Source organism: Hirundo rustica, chromosome 5 (assembly GCF_015227805.2).
Source record: "Hirundo rustica isolate bHirRus1 chromosome 5, bHirRus1.pri.v3, whole genome shotgun sequence".
Lineage (NCBI taxonomy): Eukaryota > Metazoa > Chordata > Aves > Passeriformes > Hirundinidae > Hirundo > Hirundo rustica.
In genome coordinates, this window is record NC_053454.1 from 59,172,411 (window position 1) to 59,195,994 (window position 23,584).

Sequence of the window (23,584 nt, forward strand, 5' to 3'; positions counted from 1 at the left end):
CCTCTCCTCGCGGAGGACGGAGCCGCACCGGCGCCGGGCACGTCCGTACTTCTTTGCAGCGGTACGGCCGGCACCAGACATGTTTCTAATTTAAACGCACACAGAAAACAGACGGCGGTATTTTCTTAATTAAAATCAGCCAGCTGCAGAGAAAGGAGGGGAGCGCAAGGAACCGAGCCCAACCGCTGCGAGCGGGTTACCGGGAGGCTCCGCACGGAGGAGCGCACCGCGCCTCCGCACGGGCACGGCCACGGTCCCAGCGGGGCTCCCGGCGGCGAGAGCCGCCCCGCACCGCGGGACTGCACGGCCCAAGGGAGGGCAAAGCAGCTACGCACCCTCGCCCCGAAGGTGTGGAAATTGCCGTCCCTTTCCAGCCTAAGTTCCCGCAGGAGAAGCAGATCCGGCTGCTCTGCAGCAGGTACTGCCCCGGGGCTCCCTCCGACCTGACACCACGGAGCTACGGCTTTATGTCCAAGTCATTCCACATTCTATTAATACAAACTTGCATAAAATATCGCTTCCTTCCGAATAACTCAATCCTGCGCTTTAGGAGGATGAAAAGAACTTTATGGCACAAGATTTATCTAAATTAAGGTGACTGGGGGCAGTAAAACAAGGTGTGCCACGCTACTCCGGTGACGGTCTCACTTTCACTGCTGCAGCCCGGCATCAAGCGGAATAAGATTTATGCCTGCGGTGAAGCCCCGGCCCGCCTCTCCCCTTTCCCCGCACACACCGGCACTGCCGCCGGGTGCCCCTCGCAGCGAGCGGAGGGGGCAGCGAGCTCGGCTCGCCCTTCACCTGCCGGCAGGGCGAACTTTCAGGGATGTTTGGTTTTCTCGCCCCCACCACCCCGCGCCGGGTGCCGGGGCTCCCGGATCCTCGCTGCCCCGCGGCCCCATCCCGGCTCCCAGCCCCGGCGCGGGGCCGGGGGGCGGGAGCGCGGGCGCGTGTGCGCGCGCGGGCGGCCGCGATTGGCCGCGGCGCTGACAGCTCGGCGGCGATTGGCGGCGCGGCCCCGCCCCGCGCCCGCGCGCGGCCCCATTCATAAACTACAGGGCCCGGCGGCAGCGCCGCGAGAGGGACGCGGGCGCACGGCGCGGCAGGAGCGGAGCGAGAGGCGCGGACACCGGGAGCCTCGGCGCGCACTTCCAGGGCTGGGGAGGGGGAGGAGAAGCCATCCCGGGCACGGCAGCTACACGCCCTCCTCCCGCTCACAGGATAAAACACGGTCTTGTGCAAAGAAAACAAAACAAAACAAACAAACAAACAAAAAAAAGCAACAGCTCCTCTCCATAGAGTCTCTCTCACAACAATCCATGTAGAGCTGCGGGACGGGAATGAGAGATCACAGACCAAGTGCGCCCGCCTGCGCGTAAAGATAGAGACAGCCACAGAGCCGGGTTCAGCCAACGCCTCCAGCAGGAAAAGGGAAATCAACAACACCCCCTGACAGTCTGAGCGAGCGGCAGCCAAACTCATGCACATCTCTGGCGGTGCCACGGACTGAAAGAGAGAGAGAGAGAGGCAGACAGACAGACAGACACAGAGTTCACTCTTCCGCTGAGGGCATTGCTCGCATTCTTCTCCTCCTCTCGTACCGTGTGCGGTTTTAAACTTCGCCGCCGACCGGCTTTTCTGCGGGGATCTTCTGCAAGTCCTGGGGAAGTTTGTTTGCCGTTTTGGTTTTGTCGCTTTTGTTTGTTTGTTTGTTTGTTTTTTCCATGAACTATTGAAACGGCGTTTTTGTCGCTGCGCGGGGGGGTGGGCGCCTGAGCGCAGAGGCAGCCCAGACTTCCCTGCCCCCATCGCCATCCTAAACTTTGCGCTCCGGGAGCCCGCGGGGGCTGCCCGCCGCTCCTGCACCGGCTCCGGCGTCGCCAGCACCGCCGCCCAGCCCGCTCCTCCTCCTCCTCCTCGCCGGGGCAGCGCCGGGCTTCGCTCCTTTGTGCTTCGCCGCCCTCCCCGATTTCTTTAATTGCTCTCACTGGCGCGCCGCTGCCGCCTTCTTCTCGGAGGCGGTAGGGGTCTGAGATTTGGCCGGTGCCCTCCGCAAAGCTGCAGCCACCGCTAAAGCATTGGATCCCTCAACGTACTGCGAGAGCCCGGTGTACAGCCCGGACCTGTGCCCCAACATGATCGCCGCGCAGGCCAAGCTGGTCTACCAGCTCAACAAATACTACACGGAGCGCTGCCAGGCGCGCAAGGCGGCCATCGCCAAGACCATCCGCGAGGTGTGCAAGGTCGTGTCGGACGTGCTGAAGGAGGTGGAGGTGCAGGAGCCGCGCTTCATCAGCTCCCTGAGCGAGATCGACGCCCGCTACGAGGGGCTGGAGGTGATCTCGCCCACCGAGTTCGAGGTGGTGCTCTACCTCAACCAGATGGGGGTCTTCAACTTCGTGGACGACGGCTCCCTGCCGGGCTGCGCCGTGCTCAAGCTGAGCGACGGCCGCAAGCGCAGCATGTCCCTCTGGGTGGAGTTCATCACCGCCTCGGGCTACCTGTCCGCCCGCAAGATCCGCTCCCGCTTCCAGACGCTGGTGGCCCAGGCCGTGGACAAGTGCAGCTACCGGGACGTGGTGAAGATGATCGCGGACACGAGCGAGGTGAAGCTGCGCATCCGGGAGCGGTACGTGGTGCAGATCACGCCCGCCTTCAAGTGCACCGGGATCTGGCCGCGCAGCGCGGCGCAGTGGCCCATGCCCCACATCCCCTGGCCCGGCCCCAACCGGGTGGCGGAGGTGAAGGCGGAGGGCTTCAACCTGCTCTCCAAGGAGTGCTACTCGCTGACGGGCAAGCAGAGCTCGGCCGAGAGCGACGCGTGGGTGCTGCAGTTCGGCGAGGCCGAGAACCGGCTGCTGATGGGCGGCTGCCGGAACAAGTGCCTGTCGGTGCTGAAGACGCTGCGCGACCGGCACCTGGAGCTGCCCGGCCAGCCCCTCAACAACTACCACATGAAGACGCTGCTGCTGTACGAGTGCGAGAAGCACCCGCGGGAGACCGACTGGGACGAGGCGTGCCTGGGCGACCGGCTGAACGGCATCCTCCTGCAGCTCATCTCCTGCCTGCAGTGCCGGCGCTGCCCCCACTACTTCCTGCCCAACCTAGACCTCTTTCAGGGCAAACCCCACTCGGCCCTGGAAAGCGCTGCCAAACAGACCTGGAGGCTAGCCAGAGAAATCCTCACCAATCCCAAAAGCCTCGACAAGCTATAGGGTTAACACCCCCGCGCACAAAAACTCGCCCTCCGTAAACAACAAAACAGCGCCTAAAAAACTTTTTTATTTAACGCGAACCACGACGGAAAGAGGCGGCGAAAGACAAGCGCCCCCGCCACCCCCCCCACCCACCTGCAGCTCGGCCTTTAAAAACTTGCCGACGGCTTTCCCGGCATAAACTCTCACCGCCTTGCACGGAAGAAGGGAAGAGCCTCTCTCCTCCTGTCCTCCAATGTGAATTTTTAAAAGGTCACAAAAAGAAGCGATCGGACTTTTGCAACTCCAAAACGAAACCCTAAAGGTACATTTTCCAATCCATGTATAGTCCTTTTCTTATGCTCTCTCGTTTGCCTGAATGTTGTCACCAAGTGAAAAAAAAAAAAAATTATTTAACTATATGTACAAATCTCCCTTTAAAAAAGTTTTACTGATGTTAAATGTATTGCGGTGCCAAGGTCAGATTACGTGCCCCACAACTGACTTGTTGCAAATAGTAATAAAAATATTACTTTAACTTTACGCTGACTTTTTGTGAATGGTTCTTAAATTCAGGCAAGTAGATTCTTTCTGAACCTCAGAAGGATTTTTTTTTTTAAGAAACGAAACTATGAGATGTAAAGATAAGCTAAACGCAACACCTAGCCCAAGCCTTAGCTCAGCGTATTGACTGATGTTTTCTAAACCTCCTTCTAGTTTCGATTAAAAAAAAAAAAAAAGGTGCATCTAAGAAAAAAAAAAATCTTATATATTCTGTAGTTCAGCATCAGTGACATCTACTATATTTCTATTACTCAAAGATTGTGTTCTAAATCTTGGAATATATGGAGCATCGCACAGCAGCCCAGCACAGTTTAGTCAGAATTACAGCATGCCTTTTCCTACCCTACAGTCCTTTCTTTTCCCTTTAATATTTTTTTTTTTTTTCCCTTATGGTATTCCTTGCTTTTATTTTCCTCCTGTAAATCTCGAGCACTGCATTTTGTTTTAAAAAACCATCGCTGTTAGCTTTCGCTTCCCAAAGCGAACACGCTATCCATTTGACTTTGACACGAAGGAAGTATAGATCTACCCTGAATAATTAATGCCATTTAGAGCGACCGGTCGATCTTTTTTTAAACAAACATTTGCTTTTGCCCGGATTTTTAAGTACAGTATAAAATCGCACCGCCGCATAGTCAGACGGGGAGATAAGCAGGAACCCGTCAGGAAACCACCCGGTCCTACACCGGCACCCGGGCGCTCTCTGCCGATCTCCCTCCCTGCCCGAGCCCCCTCTCCCCCAAAGCGAAGCTCTGCCTGACTCCCCGTAGCCATTTCGCTATAAGCTTGCTCGGGACGACTGAGAAATACCAGCAGGATTTTTATCGGGAACGCATTCCTGAGATTTAAAACACGCTAGCGTTACCCGCTCGCGCTGCCCGAAAGATTGCAATGCCGGCTCGGAGCATTTCGAGCGAGCTTTCGTATCCTTTCGTGGGCAGGGGGGGGGAAAAGAAAAAAAAAAAAAAATCAAAACCTCAAGTTCTTGCCCCACAGAACTATTTTCGTTTCTTTTTGGACGGAGGTGGAAAGAATAACCATTCAAACTTGAGCTGCCTTTGCCTCTAAGTTTAAGAACGAAATCCTGGATGGCGGCAGCAGCCGGAGCGATGGAGCGGGGAGCGCGGGGCCGCCCTGCCCGGCCGAGCGGCCACACCCCGGCCCCGCAGCCCCTCCAGCCCCGGCTGAGCTCCACGAGTCTTTTGTGGAGCCATCCGAGCGCTTTGCGCAGCGCTGATCCAGGATCACCTGGCAGAACAGGGTTAGCCCGCGGGGCTTCCCTTTCCTTCCCAAAACAGCGCGGAGCCCGCGTACAAACTCTGATCGTATCGCTGCCGATGCTATCGCTACCTGAGGCAGGTTTTCTTTCAGGAACCTGTCACAATGTTTTCTTTTCGGTAGTTTAGACAAATATACAGGGAACTTAAATTTATCAAACAGATGAAGCCTCATTAATTAAGCAGGCCTGCTGAGTTTAGAGCGGATTAGTTGTGGGGGCTTTCTTCCTTTTTTTTTTCTCCAAGGAGCATTTTCTGCAGCAGCTCATCCTCGCTATCAAAGCACACTGACTTCAGCACAGGGCGGGGCAGGGAGGCGGTAATGCTTGAAAAGAGGCTGTTTGTAAGATTACTTAATTTTTAAAATAAAATTATTCAGATCTGATTTTTAGCTCCCCCCCTACTCCTGAGGCATTTTAAAAGGCGTTTGTTTTGTTTTTAATTTTAAGACTTGCAGCTAAAGTAACACAGCAAGCAGAATGTTAAGAGGTGTAGTCAGTATTTCAAGTAATCAACCTCTCCTGTTATAACAACTCTAAGAAAATCTCTCAGACACAGAGTAAATGATAGAGTCAAACCAAACCAGAACGCCTGCTTGCAGTTAAGAAAACAACCTCTACCACATACTGGGAAGCAGGAGAAAAGGAGGCTAACTATATATGTCAGTGTTCCCACAAAACACATAACAGGAATGGTAAGAATTAGGAACTGTACTCAAAGACCCTATGTGCTGAACGTGAAAACCAAAAATGCAGAATAATGCAGGTCTGTAAGTCTTTTCTCATGCTAAGACAATACAAAGCAGAACATTTTAGATGGAAAATGCAATACAGTAACATATCGAACTAACTTTAATTTCACATTTATATTCTTTTCACCATTAAATGGGGGGTTTTTTTAGTTAAATATGGGGGGGTATTAGTGAAACATAATAGAAGGAGTAAGCATATAAAATTTTTAAGCATTATACTTAAAATAATTTCCAATATATTTCAAAAATTCTTCAGGACCAAAAGAAAAGTTAAATCTCATTTATGATATCGCATAAAATCACAATCCTAGTTAATTGCTAATATTAAAATCTATCTCTAACAAATTGAGAGCACGGCTTTTCAAAATAATTTTTTTTCCCCTGATAGGATTTGATAATCCCAGCTTTCAGACCCACCGATGCCATTTTTAATACAGACAAGAGCAATTTACTCAACAGGAACAAAGAACTGAACCTGTGTTTAATACACAAGGTATTCTCTCTACAGACAAATAGAAAACCACTACTTCTTCCAGCAGCACCCTTCCCAATGAAATTACTACTCAGTTTAACATTAGGCAGATATTTAAAAAACCAAGAGCCGTGACTATGCTCAAGTTGTGAAAATATTTACCAGTTACTTTTGAAATGTTGCTGAAACATTGTAGAAAACATTCAAGTGCAACGTTATTACGCTAACTGCATGATATGCTCCCTTTGAAACTGGAATTTTACTGAAGGCTACTATTTTTAACCAAAAGACGAGTAATCAAGCAACTCGGAGCAAATAAAGTTTGTGGAAATTAGCAAGTCAGCTCAGAAACATCTTTTAGAAAGGCAATTATGTTTTATGCTTAGGCACAATAAATAATAACAGGCCCTGTAAAACGTGTTATAGAGAAATACGACAGGAGCACTGCAAACTCAGGAGTGTGGCAAGTTCAGTGCTGTTTTACACTGACATTTGCTAAAATCGGGAAAGTAAAACAAAAAGTATTTGGGCTAAAAGCTTTGCTGAACTTCCCCACATTCACACAGGCCTGCGATTCAAGATGTCTTTATTTCAGACACGTCTCCCTGGAGCTTTATTCCCAGCAAGCTAATTAACATTCAAGTAGGGTCGAATTGTGGGAGGGGGAGGAAAAAGGAGCAGGAAAGGAGGTGTCACCTACGTGAAGTTCAGCAACATATATGGTCAGTGGCAAAGTTATTAAAGCAGCAACACTGCAGCCCAATAGAGGTAAAGGAAGTCAAGTGAAGAATTAAAGGTCTTGGGTAATTTGTCATCATCTCTCAGAGCTCAGGGTCAATGATCTCTTACCTTTGGGTCGATTTTCTTAAAACTAGGATCTTCTTCATCCACCTCAAAGTAGAGCTCAGAAAGAGTGATGGAAAGGGTGCCTTTCACTACTACGGAGGGTGCCACAAGCTGAGCTGGTGTGCTGAGGGACACTGGACCTGCCAAAGCGGGGAAACACCAACAATGTTCAAACTGAAAAGAATGCGAGTACAAATTACTCGCTTTTCAGGCCAAAGACATTAAAATAAAGCAAAGAGCACAGCTCGTCCTTAAAGAGCAAACCCCTTTCAGTCCCAGAAAAGAACATATGTAACAGATTTGCAGTGTCTCTGTGCTGCCGAGCACTGGAGCAGCTGCAATTGCAAACTGCTGCATACATTACACAGAGCTGGCTTTAGCATGGCAGTCTCCAGCTTTTACTCAGACACATTCTCTGCCCAAGAAACTCCGAGAGTTGCACAACTTCTGTGACACGAAGCATAGAGAGTGCACACATGAACGCTTGAAATCATACTGTCTGATGCATTCCTTAGTTGCTGGGAAGTTTTGATAGCATTTCACAAAGATGAGCGCAGCAGTCGAGGCTCAAAGTTGTCTAACTGCAAAGTGTTCCCTCATGGATGCTGGAAATCTATTGTTAAGGTTACACAATGTTACAGGGCCTAAAGTAAAATGTTTTAAAGATGCTTTGGATTCCACGTTAAATATTGTTCAAGGATTCCATACAGCGTTAGTGTAGCTCGGGGACTGTGGGAGTAAACAGCTGGAGGGTTGGTTTCCAACTGAATGAATTTTTATTGGAATAATCACATCTCCACAGGGCTTATCACAGGGACAAATCAGACTACTACTGAAAACAATAGATTCAGCATTATATAAACTAACACATACAGAAAGAAAGCAGGTTAGGTTTGTCATCCAGCTGATTAAGAGGCAAGGAAATGAAGTTATGTGGCTGCAATATTATCTGACTTTTGTAAAACAGTGGAAGATATTAAAGTGACATAGACAATTTTGTTTTAATAAAGCATCTATAAATGAGGTACACACGTTCAGGTAATCAACGTGAGAATAACTGACAAAAAATTCAGATGAATTGTCATTTCCATCGATTGTTAGGAGGGTGATGGTCCTTAATCTCACATCAATCTCAATGTGTGCCACTAGGACAAAAGAAGAGATGCTCTGCTGAGATCAGAGCAGCTTTGCCCTCTATTCCCAGCGTACAAATACATTGTGTCTGCAGATGGGCATGAGATAGCTGTGGAACTGCCATGATTTCCCAAAGCTCACCCCCACAAATGGATGAAATAAGCAGCTATGTGTTCTTTTGCTGTCTCCCTTTGCCCCCTGTACATTAGCATGTAATCCAGAGGAGAAATAACATTTTTTCAATCACTGGCAGACATTCAATTACAGGGAAAGCAGACAGATGCAGAAGCTGGGGCAGTCCAGGTCCTGTAGAAGACCCCTGACAATTTCCACTTCATTTCTAGCCCACACCACTTTATTAGCGAGGATTACTTCTTAATCCTATTGCCATTGTCAAGATTATATAATTAAACTCCCCTTTCACCTCTATTACAGTATGAATGTATTACTCAAACCAATGAATGCATAATAGAAGGAAACATGGAGAAGGCTATTGAGAAGAAAGCTCATGGCAGAAAGGGAAAAAATAAAAGATTCATATAGAGAAATGCCTTTGCATCATTCTCCCATTACTTTATTTTACTTTACACTTCCTGTGCAGGTTTTCTTTTTCCTTATGCTGCATTTTTAAACTTTGCCTTTTTTTTTTTTTTTTTTTGAAGTGGAATGCAGGCCAAGGATAAGCAAAATGCCAATAAATAATCACTTCCAGCATTTTCAGTGAATTATCATATACATGATCCATATCAATGTAAGAGTATACTAGCAGCTTCTCAGGGAACCAGAATTATCCAATAGATGACATTTTTCCCCTAAAGTAAGCGTACACGGAATTCCAGATGAGAAGCAAAAGAACACAGAGAAGTTTGCATTTTCCCTGTAAAACCCGTGTTCCTCAAATAGCAAAATAGCAGTTGAGACACTTTATAACTGCCAGTCTCTGAACCACTGGTTACTCTGGTTTTACATTTTGAACTGTACAGAAATGGACCCACTCCACTGCGATTGCAACATCAGCAAAGGTTGCATGTGATTATGTAAACTGAAGTAAGCTGAATGATTTTAAGTACTATTTCTTCAGAAGGAGGGAAAAAAAAGAAAAAAAAGAAAAGAAAAGAAAAAAAAAAAAAAAAAAAAAGGAGTCTAATGAGACCATAGTCTATGGAGAAAGAACTTCAGTGGGGGAACGTTAAGGAGTTTAAAAGAGTTAAATCCAGCAAGTAAAATAGTAAAATCCTTTACATGAAAGTAAATAACCAGTATGTACAATTTTATAGACTTAGGAAAAAAATTAAAGGTCTCCAAAGCCTTAAATTACAGACAGCTTGCCTAATTTGTCCACTAGATCTGATGATTTGAGTGGACTGAGGTCAAGAAAGCAAAAGAAGCCCTTTTCAAAGTAGAGCTATTTTCTATAAGGAAGGTTTTCTAGAATTTTTTTTAGAAGCAAAAAGGTGGAGAAAGAGAATGCACAACTCTCCTCAAATAAACCTTCAGTATCTGAGGTGAACAGAAAATTATCTTAATGACGCAGTTCCGGGAAGCGTGTTAATTGTCAGTGCGTATCCCAAACCGTGATTCACTGCAGAGATGGGGAGATCAGAACTTCAACAGGAAAGAAGCTGAGTAGAAAATCAGATAGGTGACATTACCTGTCAAGTTCTCCACTTCTCTTTCCTCCATGAATGACATGATATCATCATCACCTTCCAAGAGAATCTCGCTCTCTGAGTTCTGGTTTCCTAAAACTTGACTCTTGATGGACTGCTTTCCTTTGACAAGTATATCCTCATCAGGAGCTGAAATGAGACAGGGTGCTGTCAGTCAGGTCTCAGTGACAAAGGAGTGTTATTTTATTTTTTTAAACGTAAGCTCAGGAAGAAAACTGCTTAGAACTAGCTGTGGGAAGTACCTGTCTTAATCCTCTAATGTTAGGACACATCTAGTTTTAATCCTATTAAGCCTGCTCAAAATTACCCAGCGCTCTCTGCAGCGTTCAACTCAATTTCAAGCGTTTATGAGAGAGGGGAACAGGACACAGCAGACTCCCTTCCCCCGCAGCCTTCCTTGGGAGGTCGAGCTGGAGGCTGCCCGCTGTGCCACCCTGACCCCCGGACCCACGCTCCAGCCGAGGACACGGGACGGCCGCCGCGGCCACAGCGAGCCCCGGCGCAGGACGGGGCCGGGAGCGGCGGGACGCGCCCGGGGCTGCTCCCGCCGGGAAAGCCGCGGCAGCGGGGACCAGGCGGAGGCAGCTGCCGGCCCGCATCCCTCCCGCTCCCGTCCGGGGAGAGCCGAGCTCGAGGGGAAGGAGAGTCCCCAGCCCTCCGCGCCGGGGGGTGACGGGGCGAACCTGCGCCGGGGTGGCGGCGGGAGGCGGAGAACAGCCTGCACCTGCTTCCCAGGGGCACGGCCACGCGGGACCCCGGCCTCCCACGGGGCTCTTCTGGGCTCACGCCGGGCTTTTCGGGATGGAAGGGAAGCGGCCAAGCGTGCCCGTAGCCGCGTTGCGCCCCGCACAAGGTCAGCGGGCCGGTAAATGCGTGCCCGCCGTGGCCGGGCAGCGACATCGCCGCCCCGCGGGGCCCCGGGAGCGCTCCCAGCGCCCCCCGGCACCGCCGCCTCGGAATCTGTTCCACTGACATCACCGCCTCAAGGCAGCCACAGAAAAAGGAAAAAAAAAAAAAAAATAAAATTAAAAGGGGAGTAAAAAAGAAAAGGAAAAAAAAAAAGTCGAAAAAAGGGAAAGAAAGACGTAATTACTCCCTCTACATTTAAGTTTTGCTGTGGTAATGCCAAAACACAGCGGTGTACGTGTACGGTTTTTTAATTTTCTTTCCTTTTTTTTTTTTTTTTTTTTTTTAAAGTTGAAAATGAAAATACTGTTTCTCAAAAGATACTCTGAGAATACCCATGGCACGGCCGTGTTTGAAAAACATTCACCAAACACATCAGGACCAACTAACTTCAACACACTGGTGGCTGCTCGCTCTGATTGCTGCCACAATTGATTTGAAGTTCCACGGGCTCCCTCTAAAAATATGCTAATCTACAAACATTTACAGAAGGCAGCGACTCCCCGGTGGCAGTACATAAAGTTTAAATTGTTTAAGTAAATATATGCACCTAAATTGCAAATAATAAAACTTTTCAGTTCAGTGAAAAAAGTTAAAAAGAAATCCACTCACTGGAAAAAAAAAAGGGAAAAAACCCAAAAAACCCCAACAAAACACAAAAAAACCCCAAAAAACCAAAACCCAAACTACAAAAACCTCATCGCAACAACAGCAGCAAACCCCAAATGACAAATACTGGTTTTGATTTAGGCCTTGACCTTACAAAAAACCCCAAACAACAACAACAAAAAGCAAACACAAACCTCCACCTCAAACCAACCAAAGAAGAACAGAAATAAAAGGAAATTAACTTGCCATACAAAATAAAATGCAATTTACACATGATCCTTTTGCCCTAGCAATAGCCGTCACTTGTAAGAAAGCCTTAAAAAAACTACTGCAAAGTTTTAACTGCATTGTACAAACACATATTTTACTTTCTTACAAAACATGCTCATGTAAATAATGATAACTCAGATTCTGGAGTTGTTCAACGTGAGTTGAAAAACCTTCTTGTCATGGAAAATATGCGGCTGATATTTAGGAAGGTTTTCCTGTAATTAACTCCCCCTTGAGGATTTTCAGTTAGCAGCAGTAAAATTACCATCAGTGTACTAACACACACCACATGCACTCTTAGTCACTGCCCCACTAGCACTCTCTTGAAGATCAAAAAAAGTAAAATAGAACAAAACCACCTCAAGATGAAGTCCAAGATAATTTATTATTTTCTTTTTCTTTTTTTTTTCTTTTTTTCTTTTAATGTAGGCAAACGATATTTGTTGCTTCAAAAACCTCATCTGCACTGTACATACCTGCCATTTTTTGCTTCCCCTACTAGAATCTGTGTTGTACTGAAGATGCTGATTCCAAACTAGCTCTCTACCTGTTCTTATTTAAGACTGAATTCAGAGACAAGAGCGAAGGTTAATACTTTTACGCTTAGTACAACTTGTCTAAAATGTTATTATATCCTTCGTTCTTTAAGAAAAAAATAAAATCAGTACAGCAGCTTCCAAACCAAAGATAACTGGATAACAGAAATAATGCCCTTGTTTCACTTGCTCAGATCTTAATTCTTTCCCCAGCTACTCATACTCTGCTGATTCAAAACCACGCATCTTATGGATGTGCCATTTTGAATAGGAGATCTTACACCCCGAATTATTTTAGTCCATTTTTGTAAACTTTCGTCATCTCTTTGCACACGTTAGCTACCAATATTTCCTGACACGTGTGAAACGTGTGTTAAAGTTAAACACAGCTTAAACACAGGCACAGGAAGATGCCTGTCTACACACCTGCAGACACCAGCTGGTGGAAGGCAATGAGACATCACGCTCTGTACCAGAATCTGCTTTTCCTGATGTAAATAAAGCAAATCTTCCTTTTCTGTGCTGATGTGCATAAAGCTCTACATCTGCAGCCAACACATGCTCACGTGTGTATCTGCACACGACAGAATACATTCCACGTGGATTCACCTATTCTTCTATAGATAAATGCTCTGGTGCAGGTAAGCCATGGCCTAGTTCTCTTTACACGTTTACTGGTTAGAGAGATGTATGCTGGAGCATGACATCACGTGACAAACTCCTACCCCACCTAAGCACAGAGTTATGTGGCACTGGATTTCACATTTCAGGTCCCAAACCCTGCTCTGCTCTCTCTGCCAGGCCTGCCTACGTCGGTGTGACCAGAGCCTCCGGCTCCAACCCTGCAGCTCTTAGCACAAACTCCCACACACCCTTCCAAGATCAACATCTCCAGGCATGGCCTATGTAGTGCTCTGAACACAACAATCAACAACCTGATTCAATCTGATTGCATACAACTTTTTTTTTTTTTTTTTTTTTTTTTTTTTTTTTTTTTTTTTTTTTTAAATAAAACCTTACTTTGTGTTTTTGGTGGGGTTTTTTTGTGGTGTCTTTGGTTTGGTTTTTTTTTTTTTTTTTTTTTTTAATGGTAATTGTACCAGGAAAAGCAACTCAAGGAAAAGGTGCATTAAATAAAACCTTACTATGTGTTTTTGGTGGGTTTTTTTGGTGGTTTTTTGGGTTTTTTTTTTAATGGTAATTGTACCAGGAAAAGCAACTCAAGGAAAAGGTGCATTAAATAAAACCTTACTATGTGTTTTTGGTGGGTTTTTTTGGTGGTTTTTTTTTGTTTGTTTGTTTTTAATGGTAATTGTACCAGGAAAAGCAACTCAAGGAAAAGGTGCATTAAATAAAACCTTACTATGTGTTTTGGGGTTTGTTTGTTTGTGGGTTTTTTGGGTTTTTTGTTTTGTTTTGTTTTGAATGGTAATTGCACCAGGAAAAGCAACTCAAGGAAAAGATGCATTAAATAAAACCTTACTATGTGTTTTTGGGGTTTTTTGGGGTTTTTTTTTTGGTTTTTTTTTACAAAGGGCTCCCAGAAGCTTCTGTCTACTCTCCCTATTTATTTAAAAACGTAACAACGGGAAAACAAATCACTTCCGAATCAAGCTTTTAAAATATTATCTTTATGGCTTCTTTTTCATCCTTCTAGCTGAGGCAAAGCAAACTAACCAGTTGACTGCAATACTCAAGAAGATCACCTGCTGGTCCCTTGCAGGCACAAAGCCCTGAACTCCACCTATTGCCTTGGTGGAAATGCTACAGACTGTTTTCACCCCCCATCCCCAGATTTTTAACAAACATCAATTAAAAACCCCAATAAATCACTTGCTAAAAAGCTCCATAAAGTGTTTTCTAGCAGATAAAGATTCCCTCATAAATATTGCATTTTGGGGTCAATTTCAAAATACCAACAAGTTTACTCTTTTTTTTTTTTTTTTTTCCTTCCACATTTATACAAGCAATTTTGGTTCCATTTCTATACAGGAGATGACAGGAAGAATAGAAAAGAGTTAACTCCTTCCATCCCAAACTTTCCACCACAGCACCTTCACCTCCTTTTCCTTTCCCCACAATACACCATTAGACTGACTATTATAAATAGCCAGTTTGGAAGGATCCTTTTTTTTTTTTTTTTTCCCTTTTCCCTTTGAAAAATTACCTAAAGCCTTTTTTTCCCAAGCAAGTTAATGTGAACTTGGGAATGGCAATTAAATTGTCAGAATTAAAAAATTTGTTTTTAACTAGAAGGTAGCCAGAAGTATAGTCATGGGGCTGGTATTGATTGTCTGAACAGAGAACATTAGTCTTCAGGTATTTATTCTGCCACCTCTGCACCAGAGGTTCTCCTTCAAATCAAATCAATCCTTGGAAAAGATTGGTTCTTGCTCCTAAGACACATAACTAGGCTGCAACAGAGCCGATTGTTGTTCTCTCTAGGTTTTACTGAACAATATCTAGGCTTCCAATTGTTTTAGAATCATTTTCACAGTTGCAAATTGGGATATTTCCTACACTGTGAGTTCTCTGGGGTGGAGAATACATCTGGTTGTATTTGAAAGACACCAAGCAGCTGATAATGTGTATCTTCTAATGAAAGTGAGCTAAAATCCATGTTATCAAGCATGGTTACTGCTTGTACTGTTCCATTATTTATGCACTATTTTCCCCTGCCTCCCTTTTGGCAAAATCCCTTATGTCCAATTTCAGGTTTTGGTCTGTGATGTTTTGAAAAAAAAACATAAATAGGCAGTAGGGAACCTTTTATACATTATCTAAAAATGCTTTTGCTTCACAGGCATGTAAAATTAATTGAAATGGAATAATTAATGATAAATTATTGATAGGAAACCATAACATACTGGGGCAAATGCTCTGCAAATCCTAGGGATATCTATATCATGAAAGTCTGGTTCCAAAAAATCTGAGAACAACTGGAATTTCTGAGATGAAATTGGTTAATATTAGAAGTTAATAAACACAATTCAGAAAGAAATTGATCAAGTGGACACTCCAGTTGATCTTTTTGACAACTGTACCTTCTAAAACTCAAGGAAAAAAAAATACCCAAACCAAACTAGAAACAACACACCAAGAAAGCCAAAGTTCAAAATGAAACAATGAAAATCCCAACTATCTTTGCACTCCTATGCATTGTATATAGTTTCTGGTTGAACTTGAATTTGTACTTTGGTCATCTATTTTACACCTTGCCAGTGGAAGTTCTTGGAGAAAGACAGTTGCATACACACACTCAGACAGATAACAACTATCTATAATTTCAGAAATCACATTAAATAATGACTTAGGGTAAACTAAAATATTCACTGGATGGATAAAGCAGCAGAAGGACAAGAGATAAAGACAATATGAAAATTCAGAATAAAACAACATCAGAAAACTAAATACAAAAGAAGACTGTTAAGGTTGTCAATCTGAATAGAAAGGCAGGCAGAAAACAATTAGGTCTATTTAAATTACCAGAATTAGTTACCAAGTGTGCTTCTCAGCTACTTCTGAAACAGGGCTACTTTTATTAATTCTTCCTTTGTATTGACAAAAAAATTTTGTCCTGTCAATTACAAACTGATTATTAGCCACAGCCCTTGAAATACAGCATGGATCAGTGAAAATACCACATTAGTATGAAAAATGAATAACTGCATTCCTGTGCCTTTGCTTGTGGAAGAACTAATAACACAAATTTAAATGGTTGCTCTAAATATTTTTCAGTAAGAATAAAGATTTTTTTTAAATTTTGATAAACAGCATAAAGATTAAACATGAAAATAAAACTACAACACATCAAACTGCAACAAGACCTATTTAACTTAAAGTACACATAATATTAAAAGGCGGGGGGGAAGTTGTTGTTCATCCATGGAGCACTAAACAGGAAAAACCCACATGCCCTAAAGTCCATGGTATAGGAACAACACATAGTACTAAGAAAACAACCCCCAAAGTAAAATGTGGGTTAATTAATTCTACATCTTGTTCTTCTTTCCACAGTCAAAGATGTAGGGCTTTGCAAACATTGCTTTCAGATCACTTTATTGACTATTCTCTGTATGGTCATTTATTTCAGAGGACTGATGTCACAGTTGGCATTATATCAGCTGACATATTGTAGACATTTTCTCCCAGAAATGGCTCTTTAAGGCTGAGTGCAAGAGGTTAAGATGCTTGACGGAAACTAACTTTATGATGTTCTTCTACATTCATACAATACTCTTAACAATCTAAAATTTACATAAAATCTATCCCCCACACATGATTTCTGTGGGCATATGTATATGCGTATGTATGTATTCACAAGCTAAAAAAGAAAAAAAAAAACAACTAAATTTAAATTATTTGTGCCATGACTTGTGCCTGCAAGGTGAAGGGTACTCAGCTTTAATTATAAGCAAATTATTTTTAAGTACAAGACTTTTCTACCTTATCAGTGTACCCTCATTAGATAGTAAAGACATAAAATCCTGTACTAAACCCCAAAGTTCACCGATTTTGTTTGCTTGTTCATATTTTGATTTACTATAGAATTCTCAAACTGACTATTGTATTAGTTTGGTAAATACATTCCCCTCTAGAATGGACATAGCATCTTATATCTGACTGATCCCAGATTACAAAATGAGGATTAATAACTGTAGGAAAAAAGCGATCTCTTTTGCTTAAAATCACCAGGTAGAAATTATCATTGCCATTTTACTGATTAAGCAATATATTGCACATCAGCATTTGCTACTCTTTTTTCCATATAAAATTCTTGCAGAAAAACTTGAGGACTTAAGCAAAGGTAGAGTTTAACTTGTAGAAGTGTTATTTCCTCTCTAATATATCTGCAACAATAGGCAGATATGTGCTAACTGAAATAATTGGTGTGGATTTTAAACAGGAGAAATTCTTCACCTGAAGTTACTGAAGTATAAGCAGGTAATTTACGTGGAAGTCAGTCCAGGGATTAATGGCAAAATTGCACCCGCTTTTCCTCTGCCTAGTGAGGACTGTAAGGTATGGCACAAGGCGCCACCCCAGCTGAGATGGAAAGAAGGGGCTCAGCAAACACCAGCGCCGCCGCCGTGAAGGAACGGCCAGGTTACCTCTGCACGGAAAACACGCCTGAAACGCAACGCCGAGAGCCTTCGCTTTGGGCCCATTTGCTAGCATCCTACAAGGTCCAGCCTTTCCCACCACGGCCTGTAACCTGCTGCTGATGGCAGGAGGCAGATTTTACACTGACCATGCTCTCCGGCTGCCCTGAGTGTCGCTTCAGGATGTGTCGATCCGAGGGGGTTACGCACAAATCGTCGCCGGCGCCGCAAGTCATCTTCCCAGTAGTCGAGGCGCCAGAACTCACGAGGACGACTACAATGAAACAGAGGAGCCACATATGTTAGCAATTATCAACCAGCATGGTAGCGCTGAATTTCTGCATAAAGCTCTCCTTGTTTGCGCCGCTTTCGCCTTTTTTTTCCCTAACCTCCCCCCCTTTCTGCAATCTTTTACTTAGGTATGTCCTTGAAAATAACAATATCACCTTCCAGTCTAAGGAACTCCTTTCCCTTTTTTCTTGGAAGGTGAAATGAGCACTAAATACATCATTTTGAAATGAATTGCTGACAGTGTGATCAGTTTCCCCACACTCTAGTGGCATGTGCTCCGATTTCAGCCTCATTTCAGCCTCAGCAGGGCACCTTTCTCAGTGACTGCATTTATAAACCAGAATAGGGAAAAGGCTATTATAAATATGGTATAGCATTACCTATATTAATCAAAGTCTGTCCCCCTTCATTTTTCTTCCTAATTTGTGCCTTTTTGCACAAGGTCAGTAAATCATGCCATGAATTCTTGGTCCAGAAAGTGTTAACTTTAATGAATACCTCAGTTACATGGTTATGTATGTGATAATAAAATATTACTCTGTTTAGATGTGCAGGAATTTAATTAAAATAATCTCTTAAAATATTCATTACATTTAGCCCCTGAGGCTTAGAACAACACAAGAAAATGCATTTCTTTTCCATTTACTGTTTTTAAATAAACCATTCCAGGAGAGTGAAACAGCAATCTATTTTCGAGCAAATCAGATTGCATTTCTGGTTTATGTAGTTGTGTTTTTACATTTAATTAAAAACTACATGTTATGATGGGCAATAATTGCGACATAGAAAGAGTACTTTTAAAAAATTACATCTAGAAAAGGTTATATCAAATTCATTATTTTCCGTTTTACGCTCCAAATATACGTAGATCTTTTTAATATAGTCATATATAAGTGCCAGTTACTATCTGTTTAGATGATCATGAATGAAAGCCACTGTAAAACAGTATTTTAGCCCAGAAAATGTACAGAAAATGCCAATTTCAGGTATGGCAAATAAGCAAACAGAAAATACCTGAGGCATAGAATAGCCACGATACCCTGAAAACGTGTATGCTCAGATTAAAAAACACAAACTTGGTTTGTTTACAGAGCCAGAATTAAAACAATAGATGAAAACACTGATATATATTCCATTTCTGATGCAGGAGCTAACAGAAAGTATACCTGTCAACACTGACAAATGAATAGGCACAACTAATTTACAGATCACAATGTTAAAAACACTTGGTGTCTACATTCGTAGCTCTGATGTTTAAAGGCAGAAATTAGTTTTATTTAAGGTAAATCAAGGTTTCAAACAAATGTAATAACAAAAGCCAGAATGATTTGCATAACACTACTCTCAAACATGATTTGTTTGAATTAAAAAACATGAATTAAAAATTCCGACAAAATAATTTTATCAAAATGGAGATTGTCTTTGCATTCTTCATTAAAATTCTATGCCTATTTCTAACACCAAAGAAAAGGCAGTGTTAGCCTTCACCTTCTAATTGCTTAATTTCAGAAAAATACTGAACTATTGGAATCAAATTCCGCAGTATCTTATTTTCACACTTGTCTGTATTACAGTCACGCTAAAATTGGGCTGCTCTGATTATAAGACCAAACGATTTTGGAATAATTATCCAAAGAAAAACTACAAAATACAGGAAGATACGGGTTTATTCAAAGGTCGTTTAATAACTTAAAATTCTCCATTAGTGATTTTAGAAAAAAGGCAGAACACAGCTGGTTATGTGCATGCCTTTGATAGTCGTAGAGCATGGATAGGCACTTCATCATTCTGCCTTCCTACATTTATCTGTTAAAATTATTATCAAATATCAGCCAGGATGCAGTCGTGAATCACAGCCTGCTCCTCGTCTTCAGGGGAATGATACAATGAGGGTCTATTCATCAGGGTGGCAATCGGCACGAGTAATTAGTTCCCTGGACTGGGATCTCCTACAAAGCTTATTTCAGCCGGCACCACAAACATATGACAACGAAAAGCTAATGGAAGCCGCTAAAATTTGTTAACCTCTTCTGCCATCAATCCTTCTGGTGTTCTGGGTTACAGTATTATGCAAAGATGGTAAATTATTAATTTGTCATTCATCTACTTCGCCGCAGTTTTGATAGAAGTAAGTGATGCCATTCTTCTGGATAACAATTACAATTATAGCGCATTACAAAACTATGCTAAAATTATTAGGAAAATAGGTAACAATGATCAGGCATGAAATATTATCCTGAAACATAATACATCTTTAGTCCCTTGCTTTTATTTTCAGTTCTGCATATGAAATTTGCATAGGATTCTATCTCCTTCAGTGGTGCACTGATTATTCACACACAACTATGTAACCACTATCAGACCGTGTATTTTAGTATTTGTGAGTGCTGGCAACCACTGCATCATGAGGGAGAAAAAAATTATCTACTCTTCGCACATAGAAAAACATCCAACAAAACCCCGCAAAGCCAAAAATAAACACTTCTGTTGATTAATTGCTGCAAGGAAGCTCTTTTTGTGAGCAGCTACTGGGAAAAACGTGGTTTTGAACCAATATAAACCAGTACAAAACACAACTACTGCAGCACACTGCCTCACTAGTAAGAGCAATTAACCACTGCAGTCCCATCCCCAAAAGGCAATACCGTACCATGCTTTGTACCTCTGCAACCAGGGGGGGACAGACAGAAATACTGCTCTGATCTGGGCAGAACTGACTGCTGGCAGACTGAAGGACTGTGACGCAAAGGGCCAAGGAGGCAGATTCTGGGGACACTACAGCATCTACAGAGGACATTTGACAACAAGAGTTCCTGGCCCTGCAGTAAAGGCTGCCATATATGGACTAAAGGTGCTATATGGACCGGATCGATGAACATAAGTACTCAATTAGTCTAAGTGCAAGAGCAACATCACCCAGGGGATCGGGGATTTATGAATTATAAATCATATTATTTGCATAGATTTGTCAGGGCCCCCTCCAACATGATACGCAGTAATTAGTGGTTCCTTAGTAACAATATTGACTGAATAGAAACAAAGCTTTTATATTAAGTGTTTTATTCAAATAGGATAAGCATTATATTGCTTCATTTTTCCAACAGCTTCCCAAATTACCAGGCTATGTACTCAGAATTGAGAGAAAACCTTCCTCTCATTCCCATGCACCTAACTTCATTGTAGAGAGATGAGACTGAATATTAAATGACCAATATAACCCGTTTCCTCAGCATTTTGTGTCATGAAAAAGTAAGTCATTTCACTGTGGGCAGTGAGGAAAAGTCTAAATGCTCATTTATCGCCACTCTCAGAACAAGAAACCTGTATTTCCTACCAGCTTCAAAGATAAGGACAGTTGGAGACAAAATATACCAACTGCTGTATTAGTTTTATTATGGTGTAACAAAGGTATTTTAGGCATGGAAACTACCTATTAGCCCTCATACCCTAATAGATTTAAACTGAATCTAAGACATACCAAAGGACAATGAGAGGATCATGCAGTTGCTGAAGAATTACTTTTTGTAATGTCTGTATTTCAAATGCTCTGCTGTCCCAGAAAAGAAACAGACAACACCCCAGTGTGGGTTGCACCATTTAGGATTGTACCCAAGCTACCAGTTAACTGAGAATGGACTTTAGCACACCACAGAAGCCCCCACTGAGATCCTTAGATGAGTGAAATAGCAAATAAACAAATACAGAGCAGAAAAGTAAAACAAGAACTTGAAAGAAAAGCAAAAGAGCATAGTATTATAGAAATATTCAGAGACAGAGCTAAAAGAGCTCTAAAAGACCTCTTCTATCTAGCAGGCTTTTTAACCTTAAAGGCAACAAAACCCACTTCCACAAAAGACAATCACAACAAACTTAAAAGCAGAGAAGCCTGCTTGAAGATACCAAGATAAATTTTGAGACTGCACACTCCTTGTCAGAACTCTAACTGTAGAGTTAAGCAGGTGAGTCAATCTCCAAACCTAACCAATCCTTGGTCTCTTCACTAAGACCATCAGCAAGGCAATCAGTCAGTGATGACAATTCCTAAGGTGTAGATGCTCAAACACAAGAGACTTAGGCTAAATTAGTTTCATAGACAGCCAAAAACGGGGTGGCAACACTGCTCATGCATCAGGAAAAACAGTACAGATCTGAAAAGAAATGTAAAAGAAGGCAGGTCCACGATTTCTCCATCACCAACTGCATGTCTACTCCAACTTCTGGTTATAATTTATTACACACTTTGGTTGCAACAGCTCATCAAATCCACAATATCAGGTGCTCCTTCTAAATTACACAAAAAAGCAATCAAAGAACGCAAACAGTGGTGCCCAACTTAAAAGGAAAGATAAGCCAGATTATTTTAACACTGTTCAGGAATGCTTCTTGGTCTATATCTAGGCAACTTTTGCTTCCACGTAAAATGTTTCAAGAACTCAGATGAGATATTTTCTGCAATAGACACAAACATTTTTCCCCAAAAAAGCCAAAAAAACACAAACAAACCTACAAAAAACCCAACAGTAACCATTTGCATTTGAATCACAGAATCATAGGACTGTTTTAGCTGGAAGGGACCCTAAGGATCATCCAGTTCTAAACTCCCTGCCATGAGCAGGGACACCTCCCACTAGACCAGGTTTCTCAGAGTCTCATCCAACCTGGCTTTGACCACTTCCTGGGATGGGGCATCCACAACTTCTCTGGGCAACCTGTACCAGTGCCTCACCACCCCCACAGTGAAGAATTTCCTCTCAATATCTAATTTATACCTGCCCTCTAAGTGCAAAGACATCTACCTTTGTCCTGTCACTCCATGTTCTTGTAAAAAGTCCCCCTACATCTTTCTTGTAGCCCCTTTAGGTACTGGAATGTGCTGCAAGGTCTCCCTGGAGCCTTCTCCTCTCCAGGCTGAACAGCCCCAGCTCCCAACCTTTCCTCACAGGAGAGGTGTTCCAGCCTTCTCATCATCTCCATGGCACTGTGGACTCTTACCAGGCTCATGTTGAGGATCCCAGAGCTGGATGCAGCACTGCAGATGGGATCACACCAGACCAGAGCAGAGGGGCAGAATCCCCTCCCTCCCCTGCTGCCCACGGTGCTTGGGATGCAGCCCAGGACACGTTTGGCTCTCTGGGCTGTGAGTGCACATTGAGGTGATGGGTCACGTTCAGCCTCTCCTTCACCAGCTCCCCCAAGTCCTTCTGGGCAGGGCTGCCCTCCATCTGTTCATCCCTCAACACTGACTTGATTATCAATCCAAAATGTCAATAAAAGTGCTGAAGTTCTGGAAAATACTGCAAAATCTTTGGTGGAGCACCTCCAGCAAACTGCAGGGCATCTTGTAATGTAAGAGGCTACCTGATCTTGCAAATTGAAATCCATTGCATTTCCATTGCATTCAGCTGGATGTCCAGAATATTAACTAAAATATCTCATATTTTGTATGTAATAGCAAAATGCAAGGTATATTCCACTAACTGACTCGATAAAATTTAATTTCAGAAAGCCAGTGAAACATTTTCTGAAGCAATTCAATACTCTTGTAATGAGCTTCCACAAACTGTGTTCTAAAAAAACGAAGTTACACCAGATCACACTACTAATCACACGTCAATAAACATTTACCTAAAAAATGCTTTGTACATATCTAGATATATTACTGACCTGTAACATAACCAAAAATATATGACACACTTTGGAAAATGAAACATTGACCTTGATGATGGCAAAGCAAATGCTGACGTTAACAGGCAAGTTCTCAGCAGCACTACCAGGTTCCACATTTCATGCAGAGATCCCATGCACAAGTGTTTGCCACGTGACAAATCAGAGTACTGATGCAGTAGGGAAAACTACTTTTTCCGTAAATCAGGTTCCTGACCTGATTCCCACTTTGTCCATACTACCAAAGCACGGAGGAAAAGATTTGATTTGATAATGCATCTACTTCAGGACATTAAAG

General features: G+C 43.1%; 2 protein-coding genes across 7 annotated transcripts in view; one reads left to right on the forward strand and one right to left on the reverse strand.

Moving 5' to 3' along the window:
• Positions 1 to 23,584, reverse strand: part of LRBA (LPS responsive beige-like anchor protein) — a 366,633-nt gene that overhangs the window by 160,002 nt on the left and 183,047 nt on the right. For all 6 annotated transcript variants that reach the window (XM_040065850.2, XM_040065848.2, XM_040065849.2 and 3 more), the window contains exons 38-40: positions 17,481 to 17,605; positions 9,891 to 10,037; positions 7,108 to 7,244 (exon numbers count right to left, since the gene is read on the reverse strand). In XM_040065850.2, coding sequence (XP_039921784.1) covers positions 7,108 to 7,244; positions 9,891 to 10,037; positions 17,481 to 17,605 — 409 coding nt within the window. The remainder of the gene's footprint in view (positions 1 to 7,107; positions 7,245 to 9,890; positions 10,038 to 17,480; positions 17,606 to 23,584) is intronic.
• Positions 1,094 to 3,737, forward strand: MAB21L2 (mab-21 like 2). The gene has a single exon (XM_040065855.2). It carries the CDS (start codon positions 2,136 to 2,138, stop codon positions 3,213 to 3,215), a length of 1,080 nt encoding a protein of 359 aa, XP_039921789.1. The 5' UTR covers positions 1,094 to 2,135; the 3' UTR covers positions 3,216 to 3,737.